This window comes from Amphiprion ocellaris, chromosome 12 (genome assembly GCF_022539595.1).
Source record: "Amphiprion ocellaris isolate individual 3 ecotype Okinawa chromosome 12, ASM2253959v1, whole genome shotgun sequence".
Classification (NCBI taxonomy): Eukaryota; Metazoa; Chordata; class Actinopteri; family Pomacentridae; genus Amphiprion; species Amphiprion ocellaris.
The window spans coordinates 3,751,149-3,773,355 of NC_072777.1; the positions used below are offsets into that span (position 1 = coordinate 3,751,149).

General features: G+C 39.7%; 2 protein-coding genes and 1 long non-coding RNA gene across 3 annotated transcripts; 2 read left to right on the top strand and 1 right to left on the bottom strand.

Moving 5' to 3' along the window:
* Positions 1–283: 283 nt before the first annotated feature.
* parp1 (poly (ADP-ribose) polymerase 1) lies at positions 284–19,501 on the bottom strand. The gene is made up of 23 exons (XM_023293849.3): positions 19,248–19,501; positions 16,466–16,628; positions 13,468–13,583; positions 13,142–13,356; positions 10,949–11,039; positions 9,706–9,822; positions 9,181–9,357; positions 8,820–8,982; positions 8,470–8,610; positions 7,982–8,221; positions 7,354–7,419; positions 7,142–7,274; positions 6,822–7,017; positions 6,598–6,726; positions 4,853–4,936; positions 4,571–4,693; positions 4,321–4,449; positions 3,899–3,997; positions 3,583–3,735; positions 3,312–3,439; positions 3,157–3,218; positions 2,318–2,432; positions 284–1,082 (listed from the first exon to the last, which is right to left on the bottom strand). Exons 1-23 carry the CDS (start codon positions 19,368–19,370, stop codon positions 1,001–1,003), a joined length of 3,045 nt encoding a protein of 1,014 aa, XP_023149617.1. The 5' UTR covers positions 19,371–19,501; the 3' UTR covers positions 284–1,000.
* Positions 11,747–13,189, top strand: LOC111584653 (adenosine receptor A1-like). The gene has a single exon (XM_035940800.2). The coding sequence runs from the start codon at positions 11,747–11,749 to the stop codon at positions 12,839–12,841; it is 1,095 nt and encodes a 364-aa protein (XP_035796693.1). The 3' UTR covers positions 12,842–13,189.
* A 1,921-nt stretch (positions 19,502–21,422) lies between the features above and the next one.
* LOC129350238 (uncharacterized) lies at positions 21,423–22,207 on the top strand. The gene is made up of 2 exons (XR_008603588.1): positions 21,423–21,869; positions 21,984–22,207. It is a non-coding gene; the product is annotated as an uncharacterized LOC129350238 (long non-coding RNA).

Sequence of the window (22,207 nt, forward strand, 5' to 3'; positions counted from 1 at the left end):
GTTTTTCCTTGGAGTTACATACAGCATCTATACACACATATTTCTATCTGTATGTGTATTTATAAATAGGGAAATTCTATTGTTTAATAGTTCAATTTGTGCAAATACAAGCAGTAAGATTCATCTTCAAGCCAAAAATGATGTCTTTAACATGTTCAACCCACCATGTAGTACAGTATCTCACCCTGACCTCCCCAACAATGTTAATAAAATAAATAAAAAATTCAGAAAAACCCTGATGTGCAGTACATGAATACAAAAATGACCCACAAACGCACAGGGATGGCATTTTTTTCCAGGATGTTTTATTTTGTTTAAGGTAAGCAAGAAAAAGACTAAAAAAAGTTGAAACACGTAGCATGGCAGTTGTCTTTTACAGAATACTTCGCATCAACACTGACCGCATTGCCTTTTTTTCTTTTTTCAAAGCAAGAAAGACGGCCTCAGACAGAAACAACAAAAACAAATATATATACACGTGTAAAAGCCTATACAGTATCTCCTTATCCAATGGTCTACAAAATGTGCATCTTAGTGGTTATTTCACGGAGCAAAAAAAGAACATAAACGTTGGTCTGCAGATTGATTGCTCACAACTCCAAATTCAGCCTGAATTTGTGGTGCTATGCCTTTTTAACTATGGGTTTATCAAAGAATGACAAAACAAGATCCTTTTCAAATTAACGGTTGCTGTGTGAGACTGAGAGCTATGAACTGTTACAGAAGTTTATCTCCTAACCTGTGCGCACCGTGCTTCAACTACTGTCTTTACGAGCAAGTCAGAAAGTTTTTAAGTACCTAACGCACAACTATGGAAGACTGCCTGCTAATAAACCTGATAATAAAGCAATAAAGTGACAGTTGTAAAGCGTGGTGTGGCATCGCTCTTTTTCCAAACGTGTTCTGTTGCAGAGAATGAAGCCCGGGTGCATTTGGAGGCAACACTGGTCGTTTTTTTTCTTGTCTTTCACTGAAGAGGGTTCGATCGTGGCTGTTTTTCTCACCACAGAGACGTCTGGTAGTTGAACTTGATCTTCAGGAGATACTTCATGTTTATCTGAGCGACATCGTACACAATGTACCTGAAGGAGCAGCGGTTAAAGAAAACAAACTGCACAGATAATTAAATTACTGTCTGTTTTACCAGGAGTGATTTATGCATCTGTTTATCATCAATGAGCCTTTCAACACCATTAGCTAACACAATGTAGCATTAGAACACAGGAGTGATGGTTGCTGGAAATGTTCCTCTGTACCTCTATGGAGATATTCCATTAAAAATGTCCAGCTACAATAGTCATTTACCACATTAACAATGTCTACACTGGATTTACCATTCATTTAATGTTATCTTAATTAAAAAATGCTTTTCTTTCAAAAATAAGGACATTTCTAAGTAACCCCAAACTTTTGAATGGTAGTCTATGTCAGGATATTTCTTTTCACCTATTTATACAATTCATATAACCATTTAAAAGGCTTTATTAACCATTAATGAACATATTACTTAAAATAAAGCAGAAGGTTGCAAAAATTAGACACATGAATGGACCTGACAACCCAAAAATCATCATTAGTGGATGGCAAATGAATTATAAAGCTTAAACAGATGATTTGTTAACTGTTTCTAAATATTCTGCTTACAATAAATTCTTATGAGTGCCATATAACCATTAAAATGTGCTCATAAGGGTTTATTGTAGGTGGGGTGTTGATTAACAGTTAATAAATAATCAAAAACACTTTAAAACTCAGTAAAAACCCCTGAATTTCGACATATTTTGCAAAAGGTAGCAAAAAATGTGACCTCTGAATAGACCTGGCAACCCAAAATCATAATTAATGGGTTTTTTTGGACCATTAATATATTATTGAGAATAAACCCTTATAAGTGTCATATAAAACATTTAATAAAGTGCTTATAAGGGTTTGCTCTTAGTAATGTGTGAATGAACAGTAAATAAAACATTAAATAACACTTACTAGCTCAGTAATAACCTGTTGATTTTTACATTTTGGTAGCCAAGTTGCAACAAAAATTAGATTCGAGAATTTATGAAACGTTGCCAAGCAATAATGAATATTAACACAGATGTAATCTTAAAATCAAAGACATCCAGCCTAAATTCAGTTCACATAATATGTTTGGAGAACTTTGCACAAGAGTGAAAGCAGTTTAAAGCTCTTTCTACGCATTTTACTCTTTGTCAAGTACATTATTTGCAGATTTTTTGAGTGCAGATTGACAGAATTAAATAGACTGAGAGACCATTTAATCATCACATTAATAAACACGCCGATTAATATTAAAGGATACTCGTTGTACAGTAGGCTTGTGTCATCGATGTTGGTGTGGACTCCTTTTCCCAAAGGCACTTGCACTCCATCTAAATTGACCGCAGCGCCTGGATCTGGAGCAGTTCTACCCAAACCTGGGAAGAAAAAAATAAAAAAAAAGGTAGATGAATGAAAGTCTGAAGAAAAGCACAAATTAAACCTAACATATAAATAAATATCACACACCAGAAACAACAGTATGTAAATAAAACCTGGCATACAGTTAACTCAAAACACCCTGCCCTAACAATGACATATACAGTACATATTTATGTTATTTCAATATAGTTTTTAAAATGAGCGTTCATATTATTGCAATTCAGTTTTCTTATTTGTGTTCTATCAGCTGCAGTAGCAGCAGTTTAAACAGACCAAACATAAAAAGAGATTTATGGGATTTCTGCATCACCAACTAAATACATGTGGGGTTCCCATGGCTTTGAGTTTTAGTAGAATACCCTGTACTATACTATATATGTGTACAATACCTTTGTACTATACTATATATGTACAATACCCCTGTACTATACTATATATATGCACTATACTCCTGTACTATACTATATATGTGCAACACGTCTGTACTATACTATATATGTACTATACTATATATGTACAATACTCCTGTACTATACTATATATATGTACTATACTCCTGTACTATACTATATGTGTGCAACACGTCTGTACTATACTATATATGTACTATACTGTATATGTACAATACCCCTGTACTATACTATATATATGTACTATACTCCTGTACTATACTATATATGTGCAGCACGTCTGTACTACACTATACATATAAATTCTCACCTTTAACACTGTGTTTGCCTTTAGGTAATTTGGTAATGTGTGAAGCCTTCTTCAGTTCATGCCTGCATTTAAAAAGAAATTATGCGTTAACACAATTATAATATTCTGAAGGTTGACACTTAAAAACTCTTTGAAAAATTTATATTGTCACTCACATGTTGCCCAGAGCAACCTCAGCCAGCAGTAGGAGGCCTACAGGGTCGGACTGGGAGGTGTGACAGTAGTTTGCACTCTTGGACACCATGTCAGCAAAGTACACACCTTTGCCGAACATGTAACCAGTCTGGGGAAAATGAAGAAAAAAACACCAGCGTAATCCAGCAGTTAGTCATGTGAAAACATAACAAAGTACTGGGTTTATATTAAAGGGAAATTTGAATACTTGTCCCTCCAGTTTGAACTCAACCTGGTCACAAACTGACTCACCACTGGAGCTTCTGGAGGAGCAATACGAAGACCCTGAGACAGAATGCCGGCGTAGTTGGTGGTGCGAGAGCCGTGCCACAACAACTGGCGGTTGTGTAGCTCTTCGAATGGACGGTACCGCTGCTGCTCTCCCTCTCGTACGATTTTGAAGATCTAAAGGACGGAAAGAAGTCGGTAGGGATGGTGAGATGGCTGTTAATGCCAGACAACACAGGAGAAGAAAGTTTGTGATAAAATTAGCTGTCATAAATGAAGAATAATGCAAACTACAATTAAATGAAATGGTTGTCATGGCAAAAATGAATTAATAACTTACTTCTTGCACTTCCAGTGTGTACGTATTGTGTGTAGCAGCGTGGGTGTTCTTGACGTACTGTATAATGACATCAGCCTCATTTGACGTCTTGTCAACAACCTGAAAAATAACAAACACACAACATACTCCTTTTTATATAATGACAAAACTCAAAGCACAATCTTACACACTGCCCATGACTACGACTAAAACATTATTTACAGCATTAGTTTAGGAGTTAATCTCTTGGGTACCCAGATAACTCCACTGGTTGAACAGGCGACCCATAAATAGGGGCTATAGTTCCTGATGCAGCGACCTGGGTTTGATTCCAGCTCACGGCTCTTTGGAGGTTTTACCCCCATCCTTCTCTCTACTTTGCTGACTAACCTGTCAAATAAAGTGAACAAAAGGCCAAAAAATAACTTTGATAAACTCTTTACCTCAATCTTAGTTTTGAGTTTCTCATAGTTGATGTCGATGGGGTCGTGCTCGTTGTCCTGGGCTCCTCCTCTCAGCAGGCTGTATGCCACTTCAATATCCAACAGGTTGTCCAACATCTGAACTTTAGCCTGGATAGTGAAGCGTGTGACGCATTTATGGTCAATATTTAAAAATTCTCCGTTTAGCTTGTCAGTGAGATGTTAACGCAAAGACAAACAGCACAGTGGGACAGAACATTTGTGTCCTTACTTGAATGTAGTCCAGGGTGTTAAGAAGTGGAGGCTTCTTCATGCCAAAGTCATGAGGAATCAACGTGTAGAAGCGATTGGAGAGATCCAGTATCTGCGCCTCAGGCACACAATCTGACACAGCCTGTAACGAAAATATGATGAACATAGACAAAGCGTTGCACAATCAATGCTACATATATCTTGTCCAACCACTAATACAAAAAGACTCAGTATTACGTCAGGAATTCACCCAACAGAGAAATGAACACTGATAAAAACCCTCCTAGAGTTGGTGACTGACCTGCTGTACTTGAGTCAGGAGAGCATAGGCGCTCTGGATTTGCCTCTTACTCAGTTTGCCGAGAGGCATCTTCTGGAGGTCAATCTGAAGACAGAAAAGGGAAAATTACCTTCTTAAATCTAAAAAATGTTGCACACAGTGAGATCATATCAACACTAATTGTTCTTTGGAGAAAAACAAACTGATTGTTATTTTGCTGCTAAAAATATGAAAAAGAAATTGTTCTTTCTTTATAAAAAAAAAAAGAAATTACTGACATCATAATAAAGAGGAGCATTCTTTCTAAGCTGGCTAGTTCAGTTTCCTACATTTGAGTAATTTCTATTTGTGTCTGAGGAAATACGACAGAAACAACAAAGACATTATATTTAAAAACAGACACTACTCGTCTCCCGAAACAATATCTAAACTCAAGAACACCACGATGCAAGGAATACAACAGTCATAGCACAAGGTTTTGCTTATCAAAGCTATGCTGGATGGGAAAATTCCGTTGTGTCACTTACTGGCCTCAGGTCTTATGACAATAAACCAAATGTAACAGAAGTCAGAGGTGAGGAAATTCAGGAAAACTATCACATGCCTGCTCATATCATCATTGTACTCGGTGTGTTTTTATAGAGTTTTAAAATGTTTTATAGTGTACATTGTTGGTGCACTTCGGGAGTGGCTCTTTAAATTTTGTTGTATTTTGTAAAATGACAGTAAAGGCTTTCTATTCTATTCTAAAAACGAAGATCCATTGCATTTGACTCATCTAAAAATCTCTCAAAAAGCACATTAATAATCTGTTTTCGTAGGTATTTGATTATTAAAAATGAATCAACAAAAAATCCTCACATCTCCAAAACACATTAAATGATTTCAGCTGTGCTTTCCAAAGAAGCTGCTTTTTTGTCATTGAAACAAAACTGCTGTCATTAAAAATGCTAAAAGGAAGCATAGAAACTACAACATGCAGATCAGGTCTGTCTGTGTTCTACACTCACCAGCCACTTTATTAGGTACACCTGTTCAAACGCTTGTTAACACAAACAGCTAATCAGCCAATCATATGGCAGCAACTCAGTGCATTTATTCATGTAGACGTGGTCAAGACAACTTGCTGAAGTTCAAACCGAGCATCAGAATGCGGAAGAAAGGAGATTGAAGTGACTTTGAACGTGGCATGTTTGTTGGTGCCAGACGGGCTAGTTTGAGTATCAACGGTTCAGGCTGCTGGTCGTGGTGTAATGGTGTGGGGGAGATTTTCTTGGCACACTTTGGGCCCCTTAGTACCAACTGATCATGGTTTAAACTCCACAGACTACCTGAGTATTGTTGCTAACCATGTCCATCCCTTTATGACCACAGTGGACCATCTTCTGATGCTACTTCCAGCAGGATAATGCTCCATGTCACAAAGCTCAAATCATCTCAAACTGGTTTCTTGAACATGACAATGATTTCACTGCACTCCAACGACCTCCACAGTCACCAGATCTCAATCCAGTAGAACCTTTAGGATGTGGTGGAACGGGAGATTGGCATCATGGATGTGCAGCCGACAAATCTGCAGCAACTGTGATGCTATTATGTCAATATGGAGCAAAATCTCTGAGGAATGTTTCCAACACTTTGTTGAAAGTATGATAACAAGAATTAAGGCAGTTCTGAAGGCAGAAGGGGGTCCAACCTGTTACTAGCAAGGTGGACCTAATAATGTGGCCAATGAGTGTACATTACTATTAGTAGCAAAGTCTTACTTCAAACTCCACCATGGCTTTCTTCATGCTCTCCACATCAAAGATCATCTTGATGAGCTCCTGGACAGGTTTGTCCAGCTTTGACTTGGTGCCAGCGGTGGCCGTCAGCCTCTTCACTGCCTCTTCATCCTGCTCACAAACATTAGCATCACAAAGTCCAAGTCAGGCACTGAAAACATGCTGTGGCACGTGTACTTCTTAAGTTCTGTGCAGGTTTTGTGTACCTGTCCGTAGTCAATCTCTAGTGGGTAGAACTTATTGGGATATTTGATGAAGTTGGAGCAGCCCCAGTCGTTGCCCGTCTTTTCCTTGTAAACACCCAGGAAGTTATCCAGGGCAGAGTTCTTATCGTGGAATTTGTCCAACTTGTTGCCTCCGATGGTGGTGCCCACTCTGCCCCATGACCTGAACACCCAGTACCTACAAGCAGTAGTGCAAGAGATGGTAGTGCAAGAGATGTGCAAGTTAGTATATGGATAGATCATATTTCAGTTAGTGGAGGAGAGTGATAAACAAGTTACAACACCTCATAGAGTGAGATTACCGTTTCTGTACATCATCCTCTAGCAGCTGCAGTTTATAGTAGGAGTTAGTTCCTCTGACAATGTCCACAAGACCCAACGTAGCGCTGTACATCTTCCCATTCTGCTCCAGGACATGGGCACTGTTCTCCAGACCTACAAAAATAATCAAAAGAGGAAACAGTCAGAGGAAACAAAGGACTTGATGTGTTCAGTCCAGGGGACTCATGATTACCTGAGTCTGGATCCACAGCAGCTCCACCTTTGACTGTCAGTTTCATCTTCTTGGATTTGCTACCACCTGTAATGGAAAACATTCAATTGCTTATAGTGTTATACTCAATAATTACATATTCTGATCTATTTATTTTCGATTCAGATTTAACAGAATGGCAATCGAATCCCCTTTCATTTTCTCTTACAGCTGTGTAGCAACATAATGTATCATTTCTCTATTGCTCTACAAGCGCAGTAGCATAATGTAACACAGGTTTTTCTCTACAACTTTTCCATTCCAGTAACAAAATGTAGTGCCATGACTATTTATAACTTTATTGTATAATTCTACACACAATGTATGTCCTACAATTTGAGTAAATTATCCATCATGATATGTTCACATTTGAAAGATGTATATAGTCTATATCATCATTTATTTGTTTTGCCTGTTATTTTATGCTTTTGAAATTCTTGTCTTGTTTTTCTCCCTATTTATTTTAATTATCTCGCTAATCAAAACGTACAAATTTCCCCACTGACTGATCACTAAAGTTAATCTAATATCAAGCTGTGACCTAGTCTTCAAATAAACATTAATAAACATATGCCTTGGCAACATTCGGTACTTTTATAACCGCCTTTACCTTCCTCCTCCTTCACCCTCCCTGTGCTCTTGGCAGCCGGTGCTCCAGACTTGGAGGCGGCGGACGGAGCCTGAGCCTCGACTTTGACCTCTGCACCCCAGGGGGAGATGGCGTGCAGGGAGACCAGCTCCTGGAGAGCTTTGCCTGATGACCTGATGTCGGTGAGGAAATCCTCAGAGACCACACGCACAGCGGCGTCTCTCACTTCCTCCATCTTCTTGCTCATCTTCTCCACCTCCTCTGTGAAACCGTGAGGACAAAGAAACCGTTACAATCTGGAAATGTTACATTCCACAATATACACTACTGGTCAAAAGTTTCAGAACACCACAATTTTTTGTTTTTTTTAAAATTGAAATTCAGGTAGTTTGAGCCGGATGAATAGTTTGAAATGGTACAAAGGTAACCAACTTCTTAGTGGTGCTCTTAAATGTGACTGCACTTATTGTCCCATTTACTAATTCTTGCTTTATTGAATCATTACTCACTCTTGGTGCTGAGGCACAAAGACGCCTTATTGGCTGTGCCGGTGATCTTTCCACCGAGCTCCTCCACAGCAGCCTTCAGATCATCTTTGTTCTTGCTCAGTTTGCCCACAGCCAGTAGTTTCATACCAGTAAGAGGTTTGTCTGCAGCGCAAATACACACACATAAAAGACTTAATTTGTTCCAGTAACAGTTACTTATTGTTTAGCTCTACGTCTTTGTTTCACCATGAAGTATTTTATTTATTGTATATTTAATGTATCATCTGGATCAAATTACAACCACAGCATACAGAGAGGATGTCAAATTCTAACGTCTATGCAGGATATTGACATATTTCTCTTGGTTTCACCTGAAGGTGCTCCCTCTGGCAGCCGTTCGGTCGGAGCACTCGATGCACTCGCCAGAGGTTCGGCTTTGGCCGCTGTCAGAGTTTTGGTGGGAGCCTCCTTGGGATAAAGTCTGTCCTGTCGCTTGAACTTGAATTTTTTCAAAAAAGGGACTTCGTGGAATTCCTGAAATGTAAGATTTTAATGGAAATGTGTTTAAAATCAGAGCCAAATGTCAATTGTAACTCAAAGCAAGCAGCAGGAAATAGTCAAATATGAATGTCCCCACCTAATTTTGCTCATTTTATTTGTGGGTAGTCACACGAGTTGATCAATATGTCATTATAAAAGAGCTAAAGGGAGTCCTGTAATGAGCTGACCCACCTTGGGGATGACCCAGTCTTTGCGTATTGGTGTTGTGGTTTTGAACACACACTTCGTCCAGGCCGAAATGTCGCCTTTACAGTAATAAGCGTCACCCTTAAACACCAGCTGGCCCTGGCACTCCTTACAGGGCTCCAGAGCACCGAAAGCCATACCGTCTGCCAGGCTGTCGACCACCTGTCAGTCAAACAACATTTGTAAGGACACTCTTAATGGCAACAAATTAAAATTGTCATTTAAATATAGTGTTGCACATACACAACAACAAAGACTGAATTCATGAGTAGTAAATAAAAATACTCAACACATATTGTGATGAAGTATTGCATACTTGAACGCTACAAAAGACACGTGTTACTCTTTTACAGTACTTATATGAGCACGATGTTATCTCTGAAAACTTGCTTCTTAAAAAAGATGCAAAGAACATAAAGGAAATCTCTACTTGAATGTAAGAATGACTATTTCTGAATAAGATGGGTCTCAAGATCCACATAAATATTTGACAAGTTGAGGTTTTCTTACATTGGATTCGCCGGAGGGAACTTCCTGTCTATTTGCAATCAGCAGCTCTTTCATATCGTTGGTTGAACAATGTTTCCGCAGTTTGTCCTTGATTCCCCAAATCAGCTGGCTTTGGCTCTGTAGACACAAGTATTTACAACAAACACAAAAACGGAAATGTATTAGGAACATTGTCACTGAACATTATGGATGTTTGCTAAGGCTACCATCTCCAAGTCGACTCATTGATTGGTATGTTGTCATGTGATCGTAATTTTAACGTCGATGATTGAACAGACAACCTGTGAACATTCTGCTTTTTCACAACTTTGAACACGTCAAACCTAATGGACACTGCTGGGTTTCCTTTATTAAACATTTAATGAACATTAACTCCAAACTAGTTGATACCGAGTTAAAGCAGTCATCAGTGCGAGCGGCACTTTGTCAATAAAGTTGGGTGTTATCAAGCTCAACAACCATCCAGGCATATCATCTCATCTAAAACTAGTTGGTTGACTTGCCAGCACTATATTTCCCAATAGTTCTTATGCTGGGATCACTAGCAGGTTTGTTTTCAGAAATTCTATGAATATAAACAGGTACACGGGCAACTCAGTAAAAAATAATTGAATTAAAATGATTTAATATCCTGTAAATAGTTTATTTATTCTAATAAGATAGTGGGTCAAATGTATTCAGTGCATTGTAGCCAGTTTAGTTAATCTAGACACAATGTGAAGATTTTTTTCCTACATGCTACCAATCAGTTTGTTAAATAGTAGGTATGATTTCAGTTTTCAGGATATGTAGTCTTAGCTTGCTGTCCATTCCCCTCCTCAACACTGCCCTTTCACAAAAAGAAATTGAAATGACTGAGTTTTGTTTCTGATTTGTTGACCTTTTCAGTACATAGTATTTTGAAGCTCTAGCTGAGAGTTTTGATGCGTTGTCTCTGCAAAGGGTAGCTAGCTCCATCCTTTATCCAGTGCATAAATACAGAAGTAGAGAGTGTAGCCAAAATATAGGAGGAGACACTAGCATCAAAATCTGACCATGGTCGACCCAACTTCATGAAAAAAATCAAACAAAGAATCGACTTGGGGCTCAATTTTGGAAGAAAAAGGAATCTGTGGCTGATCAGTTCAACTTCAACATTTATATCATTTTAGCCTTCATTTTCAAAGAAAAAAGAAGACTTTCAAGACTTTCTTTGGTTGAATGTTTACTCCAAAATGTAAGAGAAAAAGAGGAATAAAATCACCTTCAGCTGCTCTTCAAGCTTTTTCTTCTCATCTTCTTCCTCTTTCTTCTGTTTCTTTGAGACTCCATCCACTTCGTCTCCTTTACGCTTTCTGTAAACATAAACACAAGTTCAGGAAAAAGTCGCATCCAAACTTTAATTAGTTTTTCCCCCCAGCAATTCAGCAAGGACAAAGAAAGAAGGTGAAAAAAACATCTAAATTAACTTCCTAAATGAGGCGTAAAGGGACACAGGACGACTGTCAGGATGAGGAACAAACAAGTGGGAATCTGACACCTTTATTCATTAAACTGACTCATTAGGGCCCCATCAGTTAATGGACACACACAAACACAAGCTGGTGCATGTCGGCACAATCCCAGGCGGCAGTGACGGTATCGTGCACTCTGTCCTAACAAGAAAAATGTACTGGACGCCCCCCATGAGACCCGAAACACACTTTTCAGTTAATGACCACCGAGGAGCACTCAGTCTTGTCCGATCTGTTTAAGAAAAACAAAACAAAAAGCCTCCTTTGTCAGACAACAACTGACATCACGGAGGAGAGAGGAGGACATATAAAACAGGATCCTTCAGTTTTTCAACAGAAGTATCCGTCTGGTTTTTTATGCCAGGATGGCTGCTGTCAGATTAACACTGATGGAGTCCTCAGATTCTTGACCGACAACATTTTTATCTACAGATTCGTGTAGCTGTAGACTGGTGAGTGATTTCACTGCTATAATGCATTTTATTGCTGCACTCAATAGCTCAGCTTGACATCTAAGGTGAATTTTAATTCTCTTTCTAGGTCCAAGTATGGAGAATCCAGCTGAATTGCTGAATTTCTACTCTTTCCAACAAAGTGGCAGCTCATCCCACCAATCTTTCTCTTTTTCACAACTTTCTCGAGAGTTTTCGACTACTTCTTTCTCCAATTCCTCCTCCTCCTCTTCACCTGCATCGACTGACGTGGTGATTTCCCCGAATGCGGCGTACATGGCGGCTGAGCTTATCATCGCCTTTTTCTCCATTACCGGCAATTTACTGGTCTGCGCCGCCGTGGGCCTCAACCGCAAACTACGCTCCGTCACCAACTACTTCCTGGTGTCGCTGGCAGTGGCAGACATCTGCGTGGGTGTGATCGCCATCCCCTGTGCCATCCTGACCGACGTCGGTTTGCCTCGTCACAACTTCTACCTGTGTCTGCTCATGCTCAGCGTTCTGATAATGTTCACCCAGAGCTCCATCTTCAGCCTGCTGGCGGTGGCTGTGGAGCGCTACGTCGCCATCTTCATGCCCTTCCGATACCAGGTCCTGATGAGGCCCCGCAACGCCGTGCTAGTGATCCTCACCACGTGGCTGCTGGCCTTCCTCATCGGGCTCGTCCCTCTCATGGGATGGCACAAGACGCCGCCTGATTCGGGCCACTGCTTCTTCATCCTGGTGGTGGACATGACCTACATGGTGTATTTCAACTTCTTCGCTTGCGTGCTCACACCCCTAGTGATCATGTTCCTCATCTACGCCCAGATCTTTGTCACGGTCAAGCGGCAGGTGAGGCGGATTGCGTGCGAGCGAAGCGGCAGAGGGGCGGGACAAGCGAGGGCTGCAGCCAGCATGCGGCGAGAGATGAAGACTGCGACGTCTCTCTTCCTGGTTCTTTTCCTCTTCACAATCTGCTGGATCCCGCTTCACGTCATCAACTGCTTTCTGCTGCTGTGTCCTCGCTGCTTTGTGCCGCTGGAACTGCTGCTCACCGCCATCATCCTGTCACACGCAAACTCCGCCGTCAACCCCTTCCTGTACGCGTACACAATGACTGCTTTCAGGGACACGTTTAAGGCAATTTTTTTGTGCTGTAGGACGGTGGGAGACAGAGAGGCTGATGATAGAGACAGAACGGCCGCCTGAAGGGAACAACACACCTGACCACATTGGCGAGACTTGATTCCATCGAAACCAAGGGTGTCAAACTCATCTTAGTTCAGGGGCCACATTCAGCCCAATTTGATCTCAAGAAGAGTGGACCCGTAAAATTAAAGCATAATAACTGATAAATAACAAGAACTCCAAATTTTTCCTTTGTTTTAGTACAAAAAAGTACAATTCTGAAAATGTTCACATTTAATAAACTGTGTTTTTAGAAAACACTATGAACAATCTGAAATTTGAAACCGAGCACATCTTGCAACCTCTTGATCTTTGTCTCACCCTTCAGATTTGACAGCTGGGAGCCTCTTCTTAAGCTCCTCCTTGTCTTCTGCCCGCAGTGCGTTGAATCCCTTCAGCTGAGCGGCGCTGTACTCAGGCCTAAAGACCAGCTCCTCCCTGCGGCTCACGAAGCACGCCGTGTGGTACCAGCGGTCGATCAGACCCAGCTGGGGCTTCTCGGGGTCCACGGTTTTCTTGGATACACGAATCTGATCCTGAGGGGGAAGAACAAAGGACCACAATCATCAAATGATAATATTCTCACTAGCTATTGTTAAATTTGAACAGCAGTTTTTCCTGTGCGACCATAAGAAGAGGCTGCAAACCTTTTCTATTTTCTGCTCGCAGCCTTTGCATGTGCTGCGGTTCGACTTGGCATATTCCACTGCAAAGTCATTCAGCGTCTTCTCTCCTTTGGCTCCACCTTTCTGGTTTCCTTTTCCTACAAGACGGAATATCTGACCGATTATTTGACTCATTATGACAAAGAAGATCAGAGATGTGACCAACTCCAAACCCGATTTATTGTAGCATAGTACAAAAACACAACTGAGAAGCTAAAATGCGGGGATTATTTTGCATTTTTTGTTTGTTTTCAGGCTTTTTTGTTCCAATATTGATTAATATTTTAAAGGATTGTGAAAAGAGACAGGAAATACAGGGAAGAGTCCGCATCATTATGACTATTTGTAATTACACTGTGAGTAGTTAGAATTTGTAATTAACATAATTTTAATTAATCAAAACGACAGGGACGTCTGTAATTCCGTTCGGAGAGGTCAAAATAATCACTGCAGATATCGAAGATGCCATTGTGACTAGCAAAGCATTTCAACCGTGTTAGCGGAAGCAATGGCAGCTGATCTGGTTGGTAAGATCACCAGAAAATGCTGTGAAATAGGAAGAGCTTATCAGCAGGCAGTAGATGGAGAATAAGAGCTTCATTCTTTACAGACTTGTGGTCCAAATCTACTAAAACTTTGCCCTCAGGCTGCTCCAACGTAAACGTAGCAGTGAAACAGTTTAGCTGATATGGTTTCAGTGGTACACTATGTTTAAAAAGCAAACTTGCCATAGCTTCTAACTTAATTACAGATACATCATTTTGACAGGTCAAAACTTTAATTCAAGATTAAAAAAATACGTGGTAACTGGGAAGAAATCTAGTAGTTGGGCAATCCGACAAAATCCTTTTCACTAATCAGAATTTCAGTTCATCTGTCATTCTGATTTGTTAAAACTTAGAGTATCTAAAAAGAACTACACAGGGGGTCCTCGGTTTACGACGTCCTCGACCTACGGCGTTTCGTCATTACGTCGGAACTGGTTACATGGAACTAGTTGGTGAGTGAATGAATATGTCGTCACATGGTGCTATAAGACGGCTTTGTTTACATTCTCCGGTTGTACGCTACTTTGGATTGTGCTACATTCTAACTTTTTACCCTTCATTCTGGCTCCCAAGTATAAGTCAGACTCTTCTGATGGCAATGCTTCAAAGAAAAGGAAAGCCGTCTCCATGGAAGTGAAATTAGATATAATAAAACGCTCAAGTTACAAAAACAGTGCAACATATTCTGTTATCTTCTTGTAAAATGACTCATACATGCATGAAAGTCGTTGGTGTTCATGACTTTTCTGAAGAACTGATCCATATCATGATGCATGTAACGGCTTTGTTTACATTTTCGAGTTCTGGCTTACGGCAAAAAACTTACATCGATCCATAGGAATGGAACTCGGACGGAAGTCGCGGACCCCCTGTACATAGATATTTTGACTTGAAGACAATTAAAAGTATCTTGAACAAGAATTATGTGTTATGACTAGGGAGAAACTGGAGTTATAGCTATTCATAATTCATATTTGCAGCTCAATTGTAATTATCTTCAATGAGAAACCCTATTTATATGAATAGTAAAAGTTAACATCATGTGGCCTAAGAAAAATTATGGTATGGATATCTGAAAAATTCTCTTTGATTATGATTTGTCAGCTAATAAATGTTAAAACCTCTCACTGTAGATGTGCAATAAATGGTCGAACCAGGAACTCACTGATGAGGTCTTTAACAATGTAGTAGGCTCCTTCACCACTTTGCTTTTTAGCATATTAGTTTACAGAATGATTTACGTGATCTGTTTGATAGCCAGTTATAAATATATGTTTTTTATTTCCCAATGGCCTGTCAGATTCTGCTCGAAGTAGAGCTCTAATTAAGCTGCACCAGGGTCACCAGGAGGCTCTTTTCTTTACACCACTATACAGACGTTTGTTCTCTATAATTAAAGTTTGTTTTTCCACTGATGAACCTATAAACCTACACAACTGGGCAGGTAATAATCTTTGTTTCATACTACACAGACATTTACAACAATGGAAGAGTTACTTTATGACTATTGTTGGATGGTGATGTTTGTCTCCACAAAGCAAAGCTTATCCAATCATTAACTAATCCGACACTGTTGAACTGATGGCGCCTCTATTTATGAGTCTAAGATATTACTTGCAAAGTTTGCTTGTAATAACTCAAGCTCGAGATGACATTGAACTAATTAATTTGCTCAACAGCTTCTATAAAGGGACTACAGTAGGGATTTTCCTGTCTCAGAATGGGCCTTTAGGGGAAAAGTATCATAAGCACTGGAGCAACAATTTTCCTGTTACTTCTGACATACACTAACGATCAATTTTAACTAATATAGACCAATTTTAACTTCTTTAGAGCAACTTTAACTAATTTTTGATCAACTTTAATTCATGTACACTACTATTCAAAAGTTTAGTGTCACTTAGAAATGTCCTTATTGTTGAAAGAAAAGCAGTTTTTTAATGAAGCTAACATTAAATGAGTCATAAATACAGTCTTGACATTGTTAATGTGGTAAATAACTATTCTAGCTGGAAACGGCTGATTTTTAATGGAATATCTCCATAGAGGTACAGAGGAACATTTCCAGCAACCATCACTCCTGTGTTCTAATGCTACATTGTGTTAGCTAATGGTGTTGAAAGGCTCATTGATGATTAGAAAACTGTTGTGCAATTATGTTAGCACATGGATAGAAGTGTGAGTTTTCATGGAAAACATGAAATTGTTTGGGTGACCCCAAACTTCTGAACGGTCGTGTATGACAAAAATTACAATTATGCTCGAGTAAAAGAAACTCTAATTCACAATGCAATAAAAAAATACCCTTTTCAACTGTTGACTTTGGTGCAGGTGATTTTCCTCTTTGGAAGCCACCAAAAACTCCTCCATGCAGGTAAAAACCTCATGCACAGCGCCTAACTGAAGTCAAAGCCCTACAGTAGAGTACCGACCTCCTGTAGCTCCACCGCTTTCAATGGCCTTCTTGACCTTTTCCTGGTCGTCCCAGCGGAGGTCAGAATATCCAGCGATGTCGGCGGTGGACTGAGCTGCTGCTCGCTGCCAGAAGCAGGAGAAGTGGTGCCAGTGGGGGACCTTCCCATCGAACATGGGCGACTGAAACAGACAAGGGAGATTCAGTGTTTATAGCCAGTGTGTTCATAGTGAAGCAGTGGTATTAACACTTTATTATCTCATAAATGTAATTATCATGCTATGGGAAAACAATACCTCTGTGTTACGTACAAGCCTGGAAAGTCCATTTTACACTGTTCTGGTCATTACATGAGGTTTAAGGGTCCAACGCATCTCTACTGATGGAGGATTTTGTTTAGGCAGATTTATTTAGCAGAAGTGAAAAAAAATTGCAAAGGCACGTGATATTTAATAAGTTCTGCTCTTTTCTTCCTGACACACGTTTTTTTATGTGCGATTGCACAACAGGACTGAACGCCATGCAAAAAAACAAATACAAAAAAAAAAACATATTTAGATGATTGTCACAGTTACTGCAGTTTCAGTGGGAAGTTTTGCACTTCTATTAGTGAAGAAAAAACAATATTAAAATGATGAAGCAACAAGAGCAGGGGGGTCAAAATCATTGTGGTTCAGGGGCCACATCATCAAGCACGGTGGTGGCAGTATTATGCTCAGTTCCAGATACCCGTGATTAAAAGTTTTGTACCTTTGTGATAAACTGTGATCTGTAAGTTGTAATGTGTAAATGATAAACTGAGGCATAATGTTGTGAAAATTGCACTTATTTTTCTTAAGAAATTTCAGGATGTTTGCATTGTTATGTATAAAAGACAGAAACCCAATGCAATTACAGCATTAAACAGCCAAGTCTGATGCACTCAAACATGTTCACAACAGCTTTTGATGAGCTTAACAGATAATTGAAGGGGTTAGAGGCAGAAAAAAATCCCAACTGAGTTTTATATAACTTCTGTAATATTTTATGATCTAGATTTTAGTGGCAACGTGGTCTAACCCACAACCCAAATATAGCGTTAGAGTGGAATGTTAGACCATTCTTGAAAGCGAAACTTTGAACCAATTTTTCTCAAAAACTACAGAAAGTGGGTTAGACCATTCTGTTTCCAACCATCACTCCTGTGTTCTAATGCTACACTGTGTTAGCTAGTAGTGTTGAAAGGCTAATTGATGGTGATTTTTGATCAACTGCTCTGCCCTATCGCAAGAGAAGAAATTATATTATTACTATAAGAAAAAATGCAAAATACTTGTGTCAAATACAGGTTGTCCATGCATTTTACACACATGGCATCTTTAAATATGACTATGCATTAAAATGTTACAATCAGTGAAGTGATTAAAGCAGGGGTGTCAAACATGCGGCCCGCAGGCCAAAACCAGCCCGCGAGACGACTTTGTAAAAGAAAAGACATTAACTGCATATTGTAAATTTGTAAAACTGTAAATTTAAAATAATTTCTAGAAAATGACAAGTTGTTTTGATCATAAAGAAAAACATTAGATTGTTCATTGTTCTTTTGTTGCTTTGTGTCTCATTTTTGCAATATTTTGTCTTGTTTTTTGTCTCTTTTTTTGTCTGACTTATCGTTTGTTTTACGTTTTTGTTGTTTTGCGTTTTTCGTTGTTTTATGAGTAGTTTTTGTCATTCTGTGTGTTTTTTGGTCTGGCTTGCGTTGTCTGTTTTTTTGTCCTGTTCGTCGCTTTTGTCATTTTTTGTCTCATTTGTGTCGTTTAATTTTTTGTCTCGTTTTGGTCATTTATCCATTTTTTTACTGCTTTGTAACTTTTTTGTCGATTTTTTGGGGCTCTTTTTTGCTTTGTTTCGCATCATTTGTCGTTTTGAGTCTCATTTTTGCAATCTTTTGTCTTGTTTTGGTTGTTTTTTTGTCTGACTTTTGTCATTTTGATCATAAAGTAAAATACTACATCATTCGGTTCCAGATGCCTGTGACTAAATGTTTTGTGTCTTTGTAGATAAAGTGTGATCTGTAATGTGTAAATGATAAACTGAGGCATAGTATTGTTGTGATTAAACTTATATTTCTTAAGACATTTCAGGTTGTTCGTAGTGTTTTGTAAGAAGATAATTCATTAAATGTGAACATTTAGAGAACATACTTTTTGCACTAAAACAAGAGAAGCATTTGGAGTTGTGGCGATTTATAGGTTATTATGCTGTGATTTTACTGGTCACTTGAGATCAAATTGGGCTGAATGTGGCCCCCTGAACTAAGATGAGTTTGACACCCCTGGATTAAAGTGTCCTTCTCACTGACTCAGCGTGTCTCTGGCCTTTAAATGGACACTGAGTGTGGATCTGGAGCTGCTCCACAGACCATGAGTAAGGACCTGCTGCAGCCACATAAGCAGGTTTCTTAAGACTTAATTAATTACCTTCTCAGTGGGGCAGCAGGAGATTTTACAGTCTGGTGCTGTGGGTGCGTGTCTCCTGGGGTTTGTATTATAAATTTAGATGCACATCATCATCGTGAGAAGCTCAGTTTCATGAATAACTCCATGCATGAATGAATGCAACACTAAAGGGGGGCTCAGCGGCTCTTTGTGGACAACGTCAGCCATTTAAATGCAAACAGGGCCCTCATTTAGGATTAAACATTCAGAGGTAATTTTCCAACCCTCCATTCTGCTCGTAAACATCCGCTATGTTTGCACAGTAATTTTTTGACCGAAACAGCGCGGTTTTGTTAAGCTAGCTAGCGGAGCGGCTATGCCTACCTGCACCATGATGGCCATCCTCAGGGAGTCTTTGGCGATGTTTTCTTTGCACTTCTTGCACGAAGCCCGGCCGCTCTTGGCGTACTCGGCCCGGTACAGCTTGTCCTCCTGGGAGTCGGCCATTAGTTCGGTGGTTCTGGGGCGGAACGAGGCGAGCCGACGGGGTTAGCAGAACTTTATTCGGATGACGAGGAGCCACAACAATCAGCGTACGAGCCGAGGAGCACCGCAGCAGCCCGCGTGCCTGGAAGGAGGAGGAGGATGAGGAGGAAGTGGAGGAGGAAGAGAGAGGTCTCACTCTGACATGTTTACTGGAACCGGGCACAAAAAAAAAATTTAAAAAGGATTGCAGGCCTCTTATTAAAGGATCAGATACATGAGTCATTCCAAAATTGGAGGACATTTGGGTTTCAAAATGTTTGAAAAATAAACCTTCCCTTTTACACTTTTCTGCTCCATATTCATCAATAATAGGTAATAAACTATCAAAGGCTTGATTGGCTCAGCTTCCACATCAATGGTAGCATTTTTATTCCATGTTTTCTGTGTTGTTTGCTAACCCTACTCTAATCACAGTAACAGGGTTGCTAATCCATGCTAATGTGATCTTTTTCTCAGTAGTAGAAGCTAGATATTTAGCTGCTGTTACTGCTGACCAAGAGGACAAACTGATTGATGGAAAACAGTCAAAACAATTAGTCTGATCCTGATAATATGAGGTAGAGAGTTAATTCCAGTGTTTCATGTGATTCACTGTTTTCTTCTTCTACCAGCTAAAAAGGTTATGCTAACAGGGTTGTTGTGGGACACACGTTCCATGCATAATAATTATTTAAAATATTGTGTTGATTAAAAAAAATGTTCCCACAATTACAAGAGGCATCAATGACAAAAAATAAAACCAAAAAAAGTAGATTTAAATTTCATTTTAACTGTTTTATTTGAGATTTAATTTGGGCATCTGGGTGGGACAAGAGAAAAATGACATTTTAGGTTGAACTCCAGACTTATTTGGTATTTTTAAAATATTTTCAAACATTCCTTTCTCCTAGTTTTTTAGATTTGGTCTCAGGACAAGAACATTTACACAACAACTGCATGTTTTAGTATTTTGTACATAGATTATTTGAAATTTGATGGGTGGGATGTAAAATGTCCTCCAATTCTGTAATGACGTAATGAAGTACCAACAATGGGCATCAAAACTGGACCCTGGAGCAATGGAAGAAGGTGACCTGGTCTGATGAATCAAGTTTTCTTTTACATCATGTGGATGGCTGGGTGCGACGCTTACCTGGGGAACACATGGAACCAGGATGCACTATGGGAAGAAGGCAAGCCAGCAGAGGCAGTGTGATGCTTCAGGCAACGTTCTGCTGGGAAACCTTGAGTCCTCCATCCACGTGGACGTTACTCTGACACGTACCACCTACCTAAGCATTGTTGCAGACCATATACACCCTTTCATGGGAACGGTATTCTCTGATGGCTGTGGCCTCTTTGTGGAATTCAAAGCAGTCACCAAAGCAGCCACAGAGCATAATACTACCACCACCATGCCTGACAATACCTACTAGTTCTCTTGCCTTCTCTTCACCAAACATATTGCATGTCATTGTGGCCAAATAGCTCAATTTTGGACAACAGAACTTTCCTCCAGAAGGCCCTTTCTTCATCTAGCAGGAAACTGTAGTTGAACCTTAAGGTGCTGTTTCTGATAAACATTGTCTTTACCAAACTACTATACTTTTGAACATGACTGTAGAAATACATATGGCCATGTGGATAATTATGAATGATTACATGAAGAACAGCACTCAGAATAACTTCTGAATACACATATATGATAAATTAATAAAAATATATTCATATCTGGACACATGTATTTGACATTTTCCACCACACCGACTATGATAAATATTAACAGCATTATTAATTATTGAGATTAACTTGACTGTTTTAAACTAACATTATGACTCCACAAAAATATACGTGAAAACCTGAAAAGATTTCAAGCTTCCATATGAACAATCTTTCGTTTAAAATGTTATTTTTATGCACATTGTTTTGTGTTGTATCCCTTTCATTGTTGTTTCAGCATGATAGCAAAGTTATGTCCTTATAAAATTTTGTTTCGACCGAGTGAGCCATATTTCAGAATAGACGATCTGTGAGCCGGCCCGCGCGAGCTGCAGCCAGAACTAATCGACTCCAGAGAAATCGTACGGAAAATCAGTTTCACACAATAGTTCCAACCCACAGTTTAGCCGCGATTCCACAAGCATCTACTCTGCGCGGTACGGTTCGCCACTATTGTATCTGACTCGGCTCGTCTCGGTTTAGTTGCTTTTCCATATAGCCTCGTCGTGGGTGGAGTCGTCATAGCAGCGAGCCGAAAGTCCCTTAACGTCATTTGCGTGCGACACAAACGCAACATAACGGAGACGATGGTTCACCTGCTGCTCGGTCTGTGGCTTTCTGTCAGATTCAAAGTAATAGAAGAGTCGGAGAAAGCTGAGAGCGGCGAGTCGGAACACTGAGGAGACACACAGGAGAGTTTGGGAGGCGATACAGCAGCATCAAGCTGAAGACAAGAGGATATGAACGAGACGACATATGAGGGTTAGCTAATGCTAGTTCGCTAGCTATCGTGTATCAGTCCTGTGAACGACCCTGTAATGGCTGCAGTTTATCGCTATTAGGTATTAAAATATGTATGCTGTGTATGTGTTTCAGATGCTCTCTTATGAGACTTCATGGGATTTACCTGAAGCAGCAGCACATGAGCCTGCAGTGGTACAAGGTGTAGAGGAGGAGGACAGAGATGTACAGGATGCACTGATGCACTACGTGTCATGCAAAAGTTAAGTTATTCTTCTCGTTATACTTGTTTTTCTGTCCCCGGACTGCTGTTGTTTTCTTTAATGCAATTCTGACAATAAACTTTTGTACCTTTTGCA

Coding starts and splice junctions, on each gene's coding strand:
- LOC111584653 (XM_035940800.2), top strand. CDS start 11,747: ATGGAGAATCCAGCTGAATTGCTGAATTTCTACTCTTTCCAACAAAGT.
- parp1 (XM_023293849.3), bottom strand. CDS start 19,370: ATGGCCGACTCCCAGGAGGACAAGCTGTACCGGGCCGAGTACGCCAAG. Junction 9,823..10,948: donor AGCTTGAAGAGCAGCTGAAG/GTGATTTTATTC, acceptor TTGTGTCTACAG/AGCCAAAGCCAGCTGATTTG. Junction 8,222..8,469: donor TTTGTGCCTCAGCACCAAGA/GTGAGTAATGAT, acceptor ACGGTTTCACAG/AGGAGGTGGAGAAGATGAGC.